This window comes from Anthonomus grandis, chromosome 7, assembly GCF_022605725.1.
Source record: "Anthonomus grandis grandis chromosome 7, icAntGran1.3, whole genome shotgun sequence".
NCBI classification, from domain to species: Eukaryota; Metazoa; Arthropoda; class Insecta; order Coleoptera; family Curculionidae; genus Anthonomus; species Anthonomus grandis.
The window spans coordinates 12,208,370-12,223,353 of NC_065552.1; the positions used below are offsets into that span (position 1 = coordinate 12,208,370).

The following is a 14,984-nucleotide window of genomic DNA, read 5'->3' on the forward strand; positions in this document are numbered from 1 at the left end:
AACTAAGCTTTTTTTTTTGTTAAGAAGAAACAAATAAGGTCAACACATATATCCAATATTCTTTAACCTTTTGCTTGAAAAAGATAAACATCATGGAAAGCTTAATCCATTTTGAGTTTTTAAGTAAAACAACAACCAAAATATACCTGATAATAAAACAACTTCTTCTAACATGACCTTAGTTCTGGCTTCAGTAATAATTTATTGATTTTATTTCTTTCCAAACACATCAAAAGAAATAATTAACGTAAAAGGGTAAAATATTAAAAGGAAAGAAGTAAAGAAGAAAATAAACTAACCTGTGTAGAACCAACCAGAAACGAATTTCAAAGCTTCTTTTTGAAGCTCTTTAAACAAGGATAATAAAAACGTGTTGTTTTACCAATCAACTTATACTCTTCTTAACATAAAAGCGAAACGTGAAGCGAAACACGTTTTTATGATACATTTCGTTTGGCGATGTTTCAATGCTTAAGGTTGATTGAAACAAGGAAAATAAGTATGAATTAATGAAATAAGATAGTAGCCAGGATCCTATGTCATGATGAATGGAAATTGAAGGTAAATTTCTTGAGCTGCAGGTTAAAGTATACTCAAAAAACTAATAAAAGAATATTAGAGTAAGACTTATATATTTCCATAAAAGATCAATGACGAAAAAGCTCGTATTTTGATGCATTCGTTTCGTTTGGTATCACGATTTTTGATATCGAATTGAATATTTTGGAATGAAATTAATATTCCACAATGTCTTACTCACCATTTAGATTTATCTGAGAATATTTTCAGAGTTAAAAAAATTAGAGAAATCATAAGAAATTTAATAATACGTAGAAAATATAAATATTATAAGTAAAAATTTGCTATAAAAAATATTGAAATTAATATGTACTTGCACCTTATAATTGCAACTAGCCTTTTCTTAAATAGGAAGAACCTTTCTTTTCGTATTCTTTTTGGCTTCTGAAAAAGTGAATAACGTAATATGTATTATTATTAATCTATTATGTAATTTTTTAAAAATGTTTAAAACTATAAAAATATGAACGTCACATCACCTCATGCATTCGAGAAAAAAATAAGTATTAAAAAATAACTTAAAAGCGAATAAAATAAACATGTCATGCGCATAGTATTGCTCCGGAGTGTGGTTAGTTAACTGTCCTGTCTCTTGTGTTCTCTGTGTCGCTGCTGCAACCCGTAGCGAGTTCTGGAACTCCTTTACACCGCGGTAAGTCGCAGCATTAACTCCCATGTTCGTTCTCTGTCTGTTTGTCAGTTTAACCATGTATCTCTATTTGCCTGTTCCACATACAACAGTCCACCCACCCCACTTACAGACATTCTCCTACTACCGCATATTTGAGTGGTACGTCTACGTCAATTCAACTTAAGGTCAAAAGAAATATACGCGTTGGTGTTTAATTTTTGGGATATTTGACGAGTAGTGCCTTACTATTTGTTTAAAATTATGGATAAATGAATATTTTATAAGTTTAATTATTGTGAATAGGAAAATTGTGAATAGGAAATATAATAAATAAATTATATGAATAATTGCCAAAAAAGTTTCAAATTTATTTTTAAAAAATATTAATATTTAAAATACTAACCTAACTATTTTTCTAATTTTAAAAACGCTCTTTTTTGGTTTATTTTAAATCTGGCTGATAGAAGCACTTTTAAAAAATAAAACTTACCAAAACAAGACTTCTGTATCTTCTTTTTCAAGCTCATCTGAATTAATTTTAAGCCTTAAAACCTTTAAAAATCGCACATGTAATAATATCTGCCGCCATTTTTTTCAGGGCATATATAAGAACAAAAAAAATTAATTAATTTTACTAAATTTAATGAAAAATCAGAACAATATGGCACAGTTCCATTTGTAGAAACGGAGATATCTTATTAAATTTTTGATGGTTTCAAAAAGGTGAATACCTATTCTTGCTGTCGATTAGAATTGAGCCGTTCAGAGGAAAAGTGGTCTAACTCCCTTAAAGTAGAAATTTAAAAAAATTGATATTTTGCATCTGGATGAATTAAAAAATCACAGTAACATATTCTTTACTTTTTGTACATATTTATAATAACCCTGTACTAAAATTTCATATGGTAAACATTTTTACTGATTGCGCCCATTAATTACATTTTTGCCGCCCAATGTCATTCTTCCAGTAAGTTTTTTTCAAAAAACATAGCGGAAAAGTGGTATAACTTGGAGAGTTATATCACTTTTAGTTAAAGTTAGTAAAAGTTAACCAAATTTCACAAAACTGATGAACCAAAGAAAAATAATAGCTGTAGTATGTTTACTATGAAATCTATTACTGATAAAAGTGTTCAAAAAATATAGAGCTTGAAGAGCAAAACATTACTACTACTTATCTTACATACTAAACTTACAGTAAGGAAAGTAAGAACAAGTTATTAAATAAATTAATCTTCATCAGAATGGGATAATGGACCACTGTCAACAGCATCTTCTTTTGTCAGTAAGTCCAGGAAGAACTGATGCTGAATCGGGGGAATCCACTAAAGAAGTTCTATCATATCTTTTTTCTTAGCTACAGTAACTGATCTACACACTACGTACCATAACACTAAAAAACCTGACTAAACAAGAAAAAGCGAGTAGGACCTGGCGCGACATCGGAACAGCGTGGTGCCTTGACTTATACCACTATTCAAGCAAACGAATCCATTATGTTGAGGGGAATAACGTTAGGAAGCTCTTATCTTAGCTAAGTTAAAATTTTGTTTTATACCACTTTTCCTCTGAGCGGCTCAATTATATTTTGGCATACTCGAAAAGCTTTTTTGTTACTTTTATGCTATATAAAAAATAAAACTAATATATAGTAATAATAATAATAATAATAGCAATAATTATTTATGTTCTTTTTATTTCTCTTAAGGTTATTTGCATAAACATTTATTTTATTGATAATATTACGTTCATTTAATATATCTGTAATTTATAATTGCCAAAAGTGCCTTTCACCTAGAAACTTGAAAAATAAATATATACCATCAAAAGCAAACTTTAATAAACTAATTAAATTCTTACTAAATTTATTATACATTAAGAATCTTAAATAAAACCAGAAAAGATTAACGTTTAAGTAGGTCAACAGTCAACTCATGATAACCATTACATGAAGACAAAATTTATAAATCATTACTCCTAATAATAACAATTATATATTTTTTTTATATTGTTTATTCATTTCATTTTTGTTAATCTTCAGAAAAATAAAAAGAATCTACATAATTAATAAAACCGACAAAGTAAACAATTTTTAAAGAAAATTAATTTTTAGAGACGTTTTAGGAACTTTTAACTAAAAGAAAAAAAAATGGATTTATTTTATATTATTGAGAATTGTTATTATAAAAACTAAAAATCTAAATATTTAAAATTGAAAATATTTCTTACAAAGAAGGAACATTTTTATATTTTTTTACGAAAATGTTAAACTCGCTTAAGAATTTTTAATTTTTTGTTATCATAATAAAATGCAAAAGATTTGTATTAAATTCAACTAAAATATATAAGTATTTAAAATATAAAAACAATTATTTTAAATTATTAAATATTAGTACCTATAGAAGTCGGGATATTAAAAAAAAAACAAAAAAACATAGAGTTTTTCATTGGACAGATTTTCCACAGAATAAACATGGAAATGGAATAACATGGCCCTCCTTTTATTAAAGTAATATCTTGGCAATGGTGCTAAATTGCAAATTAATTTCTATTCTTCGTAGTTAGTCACGATAAATATATAATTCTAAAACTACGTAATAAAAAAATCTAGGAAAGCTAAAAATTTATTAACTTGACTATTTAAATTAATAAACGTTATTAGTTGAATTGACGTAGATTGACGTAAACATCTAAATCTGGAATTCTTGACACTATGCAATGTACAGAGTTTACATAAATTAATTTGTTTTCAATCTTTTAATAAAATTTTAAACTGATTCGATTTATTATTCATATAGAACTTATAATAGTATTAAGAAATAATTTTATATCTTTTATCAAAATTTAGTTAAGCAATACATTAGAGTAACTTAGAATTTTGAGACAATATTGGTATTAATTAAAATAAGCGTAAAAAGAAAAAGAAAATAACTGTTAATAATAAATAGTGATAAAGAAGGTGAAAAGACAAGCCTCTATCTCAAGAAAATAGTACAGTAAACTAAGGTAAAAGCGATTATATGTTTCACATAAATTACTTCTTTGTTTATATATTTAATGGCTATCCAAAAATTGACTTTTTCGCTGTTTGTCCTATTAAAATAATTTTAACAGAAGCATACAGATTGATAAAAATGTATCGACGAAAGTCGTCTTAAAGTTTGCTATTTTTGTTGATTTTTGTTGAAAGTTGTCCATCTTTCCTGTAGATGAAATTGGCTTTATCAGTTCATATGACTCGACATAGGGATTAACCTCTTCTGTCTGCAGTCTTCTTGGTGTTACCCATCTGAAAAGATAAGTTTATATCACGCTCATTAAAGTGGATACAAGTCTATGCGAGACCAAGCCCCAAAACTTGTTAAAGGTCATTTCTCATTTTTTTAGCAGTTTTTTTTTCTTTAAGGCAGTTGAGGTCTTTACCGATTTTAATTAAGAAATTACTAAAAGAACTGAAAAGACTTCAACTCCCTGAAAATAAATTATAACTTTTCTCTAAGTACTTTTCTAAATCTTCATAATAAGACAATCTTCTGAAATTAGTGTAATATAATCGTGCTTAAATAAGAGATAGTCTTTATGATTATTTTCTTATTTTGCTTTCGGGTGTCCAAGAAGAATGTCCAAGTAGTTTCGGATGTCCAAGTAGAAGGTCTTTCTCATTTTTTTATTTTTCAGAATTTGGAGGTATATAAATTAACTACTTGGAAGAAATAAATTTTGTTTTCTTTTCAAATTCTTTAGTGTCTTAGGGAATTTCCTGTATTAAGTGTAAAATGATTCTGAGTGGAATAAAATATTTTCTTTGCTTCCTTAGTATTGTTTTAGGAAATTGCATTAATTTTTTCCTCATTTTTTCTTTTCTCCAAGCAGTTAAATAGTTTAAATAATTTCTTGAAGGCGTTAAGAGTCATTTCCTATTTTGTCACAGTAAGTATCGTCATATTTTATTTCTTTGAGGCAGTTGAGGTCTTTTAAGGTTTGGAATAAGGAAATAAATTATGTCTCCTTTTTAAACTTCTTCTCAGATCATAAGATAATTGAACATAAGCACAAAAAAGTACCCCTTAATCTAAAGGCGTTTTAAAAACTCTCATTCCTTGTTGCCTCAAGCAGTTAGCAGTAAGTAATTTTTAATTTCTTTTAGGCTTTGAAGGTTATTCCTAATTTTTTTTAAAGCAGTTACAGTACTATTTAATTTTTTTGTAGTTTAGGTCTTTTAAGATCTGAAATGAGAAACCAGTGGAGAAAATTTAAAAAAAAAAACATTTTTCTAAAAGAAATAAATATGCTTTCTTTTCAAACATCTTGGCGGGTAATAAAAAATAACCTCAAAATCGCACCCTTGATTCTAAAATAATTTTCTGGCTTTTATATTTTTGGATATTCCTTTAACATACAATAAATAAGGAAAATACTTAGCCTATTAAATAGTAAATATAGTAATGCCATTTTTATTTCAGCGCAATCGCTTTAACCTTAATTAATGTAATGTTTTCTTGAGATCGAGTGATTATATATTTTTAACCTTTGGTTTTAGAAAAATGGATAATACAGAACATTTCTCTAAGCGCGGATCACAGCTATATATCGGGAACTGTCAATCTGACATCAGAAATGCGGTCAAGAGAAAATGCTGTTAAGTTTGAAATTTGGCCCCTAGGGGGCATAATTAAAAGGTCAATAATTCAGTTTTATTTTTTTTCAGAAAATGTTAGCTTAAGATACCTGTTTTTTTTAATATACTTAGAAATCTAAAATGTAAAAAAAACTGAAGTACTTTTAAATTATATATATTAGTAAAATTGATAGGAGGGGGTCATTTGAATTAAAAACAATTACATTAATTTTTACTTAAAAACCGAAATGTAAAGTATAGTAGAATTACAAAGTCGATAAATTTGCTAGAAAAGACCGCAGTTTGCCCTTTTTCTTATTATGTTAAAATATTATTTTTTTTTTAATTTGGAAGCTTATAATATAAACATAATTTAATGTAAACACCATAATCGTAGTCTAATCAATTAATTATGTGAGATAAATCTATAGATAACCATAAAAAATCATTTAAAATACTTATTTCAAATTTAACAAAGTCGGATAAGTATTTTGAAAGATACAGCAATTTAAACAATTACACTTTTACTACCTTCCCCTACTTTATGGAGGTCGGTACGCCAATGAGTCCTCGACTAAAATGATGAAAAATTAGAATTGAATTATTAACCTCTTAATGATACCCTGAGTGGCCAAATTTCGAACATTCTAGCATTTTTTTTCACCCACTTTTATGATGTCAGATTGATATTTCCCGACATAAAGCCGCGATTTACGCTTGAGTGAAACACTCTGTATAATTCAAAGTTTTTTATGTACTTTAATATTTAATTCCAGATTAGACCAGTAGGCCCTACAGACAGTACTCGTACCCCACATACCCAAAAATTTATGTTTGTCTATTTTATGTATTGTTCTTTGTGTGTTATTTGTTTAACGTGCTTCTTTTGGTATGATATTTGTTTCTTAATGCTACTAGCAACTGCAGTAAAACACATCAGATAAATAATTTGTTTTACGTGATTCGCTAGTATTTCTTCTTACTTTGCATTGTAACTGTATGCTCTTCGCTGCGCATCTGTATATTTTTTCATAACTCATCATATCATGACTATCCTTACTGTATTAACCCTTAACCCACATTGAAAAGAAAAGAAAACTTAAATAAACTTTAAGTTTTTTTTAAATATAACGCAGAAATTTGTTTCTACCTAATGTCTGCTCAACTCACCACTAGAAAAATGAATATATTTTTTTATAAATTTTATTATTTTTTTTATAACAGTAATGTTTACCTACCGTGACTAAAAGGTAAGACAATACAAACAATCCAAAACAGATATAAGTTAAATGTGTCTTAAATACCAGTTTTAAATATTACTTTGTTTGGGATATATGGGTGCTTTAGCAAATTTAACTTGTATCGATCACTAAATTAGCTACACATAAATAATAAACCCACAAAACATAAAACACTTGGTAATATGACGGCTCAAACCGAATTCCTTCCTTTTGTCTACGTGTTGAACTCACTCCCCAGGGAGAGCTGGTTAAAGTGGAATTAATTGTATAATATCTTAATTGATATTTTGTTGTAAAAATTATTAAGACTATGCAGCATCAATTTGTATAAGTATCACAAAAATAGTGGCCTATAATGCTATTTTAGTATTTAAATATAGATTAATATAGGCTATTTTTATATATATAAACGGTAAACTTGCCTTATGTCATATGCGGTCAAAATTACATATTTTAGTTCGTTTTTCTGTCATAATGCATTTTGCGAATATCTGATTGATCGGGTGAGAAATTTAGGTTACATATTTTTTTTTGTTTTTTTGGTATTTAGCGACCAAGAAAATTGATTGAGTAATTGATTAATTGTGCTTTGTTTTTTACTGCTTTATTTTATCAATTTTTCTTATCAATCTTTAATCGTACGATAAATTTTAATATTTTTTTCAACAAATTAAAAATTCATTTCCGGATCTTGAGACCTATCAAATCAGTTTTATTTATTTTTGAAATTCTTTACGTACTTTTTATTTATTCTTTTTATTTAGTGACGTAAGATTAAACTTTTTGATTAAATAATAAAGTAAAAAAAAACTAAGATAAAACTATTATGGACGTGCATGCTCTAACATCGTACTGCGTTAATATAGGTTTAGTAGAGCTACCGATAATTTAATTTTAAAAGCTTGGATTTATCTTATTAGATTGGATACATCCTAAAGATAAACATGTTTTTTGTTTTTCACTTTATAATACGACTTTTTACTCAGCCCATAATTTTGTTATAAAAGTACGTCTTATCATACTTGACATTCGAACTTGAAATTTACTGTTTGTATTGCTTTTAAGATTCCCTGTGCAGTGTAGTGTCTCAAAAAAATTTAACTGCATAAAACGTAATAATTTTTAAAAATTATTCAAGAATAATCAAATTTAAATTTTTTAAGTGTTTTTTCAACCACGCTGTATTATAATTCATTTTTATAGAAAATAATTTTTGTGACTTCGACTTGAAATTGCTTTTTCATACCTTAATTTCCGCATTCCAGGTGTTCGTTGGCGCATATACGTGATTTTTCAATTAATTGTATAACAATAAAATTAAGTTAGATTAAAGATATGATAATATTGAAAAAAAAAACTCTTGCGATTATATCATAATATTCAAAGAATGCCAAAAAAGGGTCTTATGTTATTTTGATTTTGCTTAAATACAATATAGGTTTTATGCTATTTGCTAATGATAAATTAGACTATCTATGAAGTTCAGAAATGGCTAAAGTTGGTCAAGCTTATGACTTTTTTTGAAAAATCGTTTTAAAACTTAAAGTAATAAGATCTCCCTACTCGCATGTTCAATTTATGAGCTTTAATTAAATTTGATTTAAAAAATTTCATTTAATGTGACATTTTTATGTATATTTCTGTCAAATTTTTTACACAATTTTGAATTCCAAGATTTTTTTATATTTTTTGGAATTTTCTCAGGGCTTTGAATGTTGGTATTTATTTTCTGTAGTAAATTCACAAGAGAGATGTATCATGGAGACTTTTCTTAAAGTAACAGCATTACACAATACCCAGTATACCTATCATGTAAATGTTATAAACATCATTATTATTCAGTGAAAATAGTAATCAATATTAGATCGTCCGTAGCAAATTTCTAAGATGGTGTTAACAAAGATTACAGAAAGTACTTCTGTCTTCCCGAGTCAGGGATATAGTAATAGATAACCCTGAAGAAGAACCCCATTGAAGATCATAGAGAATTAGTTCGTATAATTTCAATTAACCTTTAAGAATCTTTAATTTTGCTGTGCTTTCTGATCCCTAAGGTATTGATACTCTTGTTAAATTAATACTATATTTATTTAACTCTAAAAAAAACTTGTGTAACTTAGTTTAGTCTACAGAATAATGATTCTGTTTTTATCTACTAAGCAAGACCCACCATTGATAAAACTCACTCTCACTGACTAGATCCGTTCTGTTTCCCGTGAGTGTAAAAATTAAATAAAATTACTTTATCCGATGAATATCAATAATATGTATCCGATGGGTATCAAGTTTCAATATATATTGAAACTTGGAAAGCTACATATCTTAAATAAGACTTAAAATTTAATTAATGCATTTTTATTAATTATATGGCAATAATACTAGCAAGAATACTTTAATACGTGGAGAAACAAATATTTAGGAATGAAAATTTAATCTTACACCTGCTTAATTTGATTTTTTTTTAAATAAATAATTTAAAAATTATACTTTAAAGTTAAGCCAGGTTAAATTTGAGTTTAAATATATTATGAGATATACATTGAGCAATAAATGGGATGCTGCATAGATGCCTTAAAATAACTTTGAACTAACCCTATACGAAATTTTAATAATTCTGTTCGCTTTAACCAGTTACCCTGTACACATTACCTATAACCTCTGTATAACCCCTATCCTCTATATAGCACCTTTTATAATGAATTTACCCCATGAGACCCTTGAACTACTGCATCGCTGCATTTTGTCCAATATTCACCTACACACTGTTAAAGTTTAACTGCTGTGTCACTATGATAATGAGTATTTATAAGGGCGTGAAGACAGCGTCGGGTAATTAACGTGATCCCCAGTTGATTCATCTATGTCGCTACTAAATAATTTGTCGTTTTCAGGCAAGTTTAAGTAGCTCAGACCTCATTTGCGAATTTTTGAGGTTTTAAGAGTGTCGACATTTGTACATGTATTGTGCATGTTGCAGCCTTGAAGTTTTATTTTTTATACGCATTATTCAAATAAAAAGAAAGTTATTTACTTAGAATTATTATTCCCGTCAGGCAATTAAAAAATATATATATCTATATAATAATATATATATATAGTAATATATATATAGTATATATATATAGTATATATATAGTATATATATATATATATATATATATATATATATATATATATATATATATATATATATATATATATATATATATATATATATATATATATATATATATATATATATATATATATATATATATATATATATATATATATCGTAGTGCGTGTGTGCATGCGGAAGAAGACTGTTAGGTACAACTGAAAAAGTATAGATTTTCTGGACAACTACTTGAAGAATATTGGCGCCGCACTATTTGTAAAAAATACCTTAGTGATATCGCGCTATCTTTTAAGAAATATTTTGACTAAATGTGTAACACTCTTCTAGAATTAAAAACACAGTTTGTTCAATTTAAATTATCAAAAGCCTTTGATATTTAAATCTCAAAGCCTTTTGATAATAAACAGTCTTCTTTCGCACGTACGATTTATATACTCAATCCATTCTGAGACAAAAATAGTAATTAATATTTACTTTCTAATATACCTTATTTCATAATTTTTTATGTTAAGCCAATGATTTTATTTTCAACTCATAGTGGACCTACACTTTAAAGCATTAATTTATCTTTAGTACCTAAGCCTTTACTACATATTTTTTCCTTTGTATAAATATATGCTGAAATTTCAACCAGTCAATCCCTTTTCTGGCTTTTTTTTTTTTAATTTATTTTTTATTTAATCTATATTTATAGAAAAAACATAAATTTTAATTTTCTAGCTAAAATACCAAATAACCGTTTTTTTCAGTAATTTCATTCCTGATAACTAACTAAAAAATATATAATACTTTTATTTTCTGTTGACTACTTTTTAAATTTATGATAAATCTTTAAGAATGATGAAAGCGCAGGCATTTTCTTTTTCCTAGGCTTGTCGCTGCGATGTGGCTATCTACAGGGTACTAATCATACAGTTCTCAGTTAACCATTTATTACATGCTTACAGTTAACCATGTTAATCAACAAAATTTGACGTCTTTTCCTCAAGAATTTCTTCACCCATATAGTTTGCAACGAAGCCTGGATTTGATAAAATTAGTTTCGCTTATTCTTATATTTCATTTCTGCATCAAGCTATACCAGCTTTTGGCTTTTGGTACAGTAATATTGCGTTCTACATGATTCACTCGCAGTAAAAGGCTCTTTGTATGAGAGTAGGTTTAAACTAAAATTTAAAGCTTGATAATAGCATACCAGCATCGCCTCTTAAAGTCATTTACTGATTCTGCCAAAATTTAAGTGGACCTCTTTATTATAATTTGAGCGGTCCTCTTTTTTATATTTTCTAAAATTGCAGTTTACCTTAACTATTATACCTCTAACTTAGACTTCTTATTGGAGGTCTTTGTGCTTCAAATATATTCTTTTTTCAGCGAACTTGTGCTGGCTTTATATAATTCTTCATAATACGAACCTTATTTAAAATCTATTTTATTATAATTTGATGCTTTTTATAATAGATTCGTAACTTGTCACCTTTTGACCAAAATATGGTATTTTGAGCCCAGAAGTTAGACATTAATTAATTTTTTCTTGAGCCCTGTTCCTTTTTTAACTTCTAGCCTTCAGATTTCGTTGGTTTTCGTGGAAGCTGTATATCTCATCTTTTTATGTTATTCTATTATTTTATGATTGTATGAAATATTTTTATTATTTGCATTATTTTTCTTTTGGAATTTTTTATATCAGTTCTCATTTAATCTAGTGATTTATCTCCAGGAAAACTATGTTTCTCCTAAGTTGGACTTTACTATAATACATCAACATCAAATTTTAAAATGAACATACATTAAAAAGTTTGCCATGCATAATGCACGTTTTAGATGTGACACTATTATTGTAATAGCTTATCCAATAGCTAATCATATGGCAACTTGGTAAGTAGTACTTAAATAAATAATTAATTTTTTTTTACCATTTATCCTGTCAATATAAATATTCATTCATATCATAGTGATAAGTATGTTACAAAAATTTATAATATTATACAACTATTTACCCTAATACTATTGTAATATAGATTCTTTTGCTCATTTAGTAACAATGCCTGTGTAAAATTTTAATTAAACCGTAATAATGTAAAACGCAATTTTGTGCTGCCATAAAAATCTATCAAAGCATGAAGTCCCTTAGCATTGTGTTTTATGCTGAAATTTAAGTAATGTAATAATTTTTACGTTATTACGGTTTTTTGTCAGCTTATATTTTACAGCGCTTTAAAAAACATTTTACGCTATAAAAATTATGTGCATGATGAACTTTTGTGTTATATGCGATTGTTTTTAATTCTCTAGACTTTTTATAATTATATTATGAATATGGCATCAGATGGTTTATTGTTGGATTTATTAGACAAAAGATTCAAGTTTAATTTTTTTTATAAAAACTTTCTGATGCTTTAATGAACTTAGTATAAGTTTGTGAAACATTTTTGAGAAGAAATGGAAACATTTATTTATTTTCTAATTTAGTCGAGTAGCAGTTATGAGAGGCCAAGTAATATCACCTCAAGGACTCGGTATAGTGGGCATACGAGTAGCTGTAGATAAGGAGTCCAAGTTTGGCTTTACTCTAACTAGACCGGGAGGATGGTAAGCTAATAATATTTTTTATTAATATATTATTAATTCACGCATTATTTATACAGGGTGATTTTTAAGTTGATACTTTTTTTTTAACTGTGTATAGAACTCGGTAAAATATATTTTTTTTTCAAATAACTTTTTTCGATACACTCAAAAACAAGGGACATACAGAATAAAAAAAGTGAATATGGGTCTGTTTTCGATAACGCATTGTACCGATCAGTTAGTCTTAGACACTTTTGGTTTATTTTTGTTAATTTTAAATTTGCAAATCCTAAAAATGGCACATCGTTATGAAAACAATGAACTTGTGGATATATTGCTTATTTATGGAGAGTGTCTTTAAAGTGCTGCTGCTGCTTCGGTATTATACGCAGACCGCTTTCCTTTGCGGAATCCAGAATCCTACACCCAGAAGTTTTATAAATCTTATTCAACGGGCTAGGGATACTGGCGATTTACAGGAACATCGTGGTGGGCATGCAGGAAGAGGAAGGAGACCATAAAATGTTCATAGGGAAGAACAAATTTTAAATCTTATCGAAGAAGATCCAACAACAAGTACTCGAGTTATTGTAGGGCAGGTCGGATTAAGTCAAACAAAAGTATGGACAACATTGCGCGAGAATCAATTTAATCCCTTTCACGTTCAACGTATCCAAGCGCTACTGCCTGAAGACTTCCCCCGCAGAGTTCAGTTTTGTGAATGGTTTCTACAACAACATGAAAATGATCAACATTTTTCGAACAAAATTTTAGCCATGGACGAGGCAACATTTACCCGAAACGGAATTAACAATTTTCGAAATACGCATGTTTGGTCTGTTGATAATCCCCATGCAATTCGCAGAACCAATTTTCAACACCGCTTTTCTGCTAATGTGTGGACAGGAATTGTGAATGGGATACTTGTTGAACTATTTATCTTACCAGACCGTTTGACGGGCGATATTTATTTGGACTTTTTGCAAAATAATCTGCCTGTTCTGTTAGAAAACGTGCCACTGAATATCAGGCAAGCTATGTGGCACCTGCCCATTTTAGACGAGAAGTGAGCGAATTTTTGCATATAAGTTACCCAAATCGGTGGATTGGCCGAAATGGACCAGTTGCATGGCCACCAAGGTCGCCAGGCCTAAATCCATGTGACTTTTTTTTTGTAGAGTTATATATAAAGTTTAGTTTTCAAGACGCCTATCGACACACAAGAAGAACTAATAGCACATATTGAGCAGGCTGCGGCAACAGTTAGACAAAAACCGATTTCTCTATTGCGTGCCGTTACGGAATAGTGGTTACGTCGAGCAAATCGTTTGAAGTTAATGGTGACAACTTTGAACAACTTATTTAAATTAGAGAGGACCGTATTGGACTCATTTTATAACATTTTGGCAATGCATTTTTTTTATTTTTCGGTTTTTTGAACAACGTTATTTGAAAAAAATGTTTATTTTACCGAGTTCTATACACAGTTAAAAAAAAAGTATCAACTTAAAAATCATTCTATATAATAAGTTTTTAAAATAATCTTGCACATATCTTATGAATGTACTTGGCTCCTTCTGCCCATTGGTTTCAACATCTGCCAAACTATCAAATCTTAGAGCATATGCATCAGTATCGCAGCAACTTTTGTTCAACATGGGCTTACTTCTAGAGAAGATATGAAAACTGATAGAAACCATCATAAAGTCCCTATTATATCCACATCTATTAGCACTAAAATCTGGAGTGCACCGGCAAAACAGCAATTTAAATATCTCGAGTTCTTATAATTCGAGAAATGTCGCTACTTCTTCCATTAAATTCCGTTTTCATAAAACGTCAAATTGACGCATCAAATCTGTAAATATTCTCACCAACGACATTTGGCATTAATGAGTACTCTTATAGCTATAATCTTAAGAAATGTCTTTTTTACTCAATACTAACTTACAAAGTATATATACTCTAATTTTGTATATTTTATTTGATTCCAAAATGAGGTGCAATTTCTGTTCAATAACAATTCAGAAAATTTGTAAAACACACTATTTTATTAATAATAATAATAATAATAATAATAATAAATATTTTTTATTTGCATAGAAGAAACAAAAAAAAATACAAGTTTACAAAATCTAGCAATAAATTTACGCAAATAAAAGGCCTACAAATTCAGAATTCTGCCATGGCAGATTCTGGTCTTTAACATTGGTGGAGTCTTGCCAT

General features: G+C 28.2%; 1 protein-coding gene across 7 annotated transcripts in view; it reads left to right on the top strand.

The window, feature by feature from the left end:
- LOC126738818 (teneurin-a) overlaps positions 1-14,984 on the top strand; it is a 1,182,227-nt gene that overhangs the window by 1,082,716 nt on the left and 84,527 nt on the right. For 6 of the 7 annotated variants that reach the window (XM_050444260.1, XM_050444262.1, XM_050444264.1 and 3 more), the window contains 2 exons: positions 1,205-1,231; positions 12,660-12,779. In XM_050444260.1, the coding sequence (XP_050300217.1) occupies positions 1,205-1,231; positions 12,660-12,779 (147 nt within the window). The remainder of the gene's footprint in view (positions 1-1,204; positions 1,232-12,659; positions 12,780-14,984) is intronic. The other variant, XM_050444261.1, reaches the window with a different exon arrangement.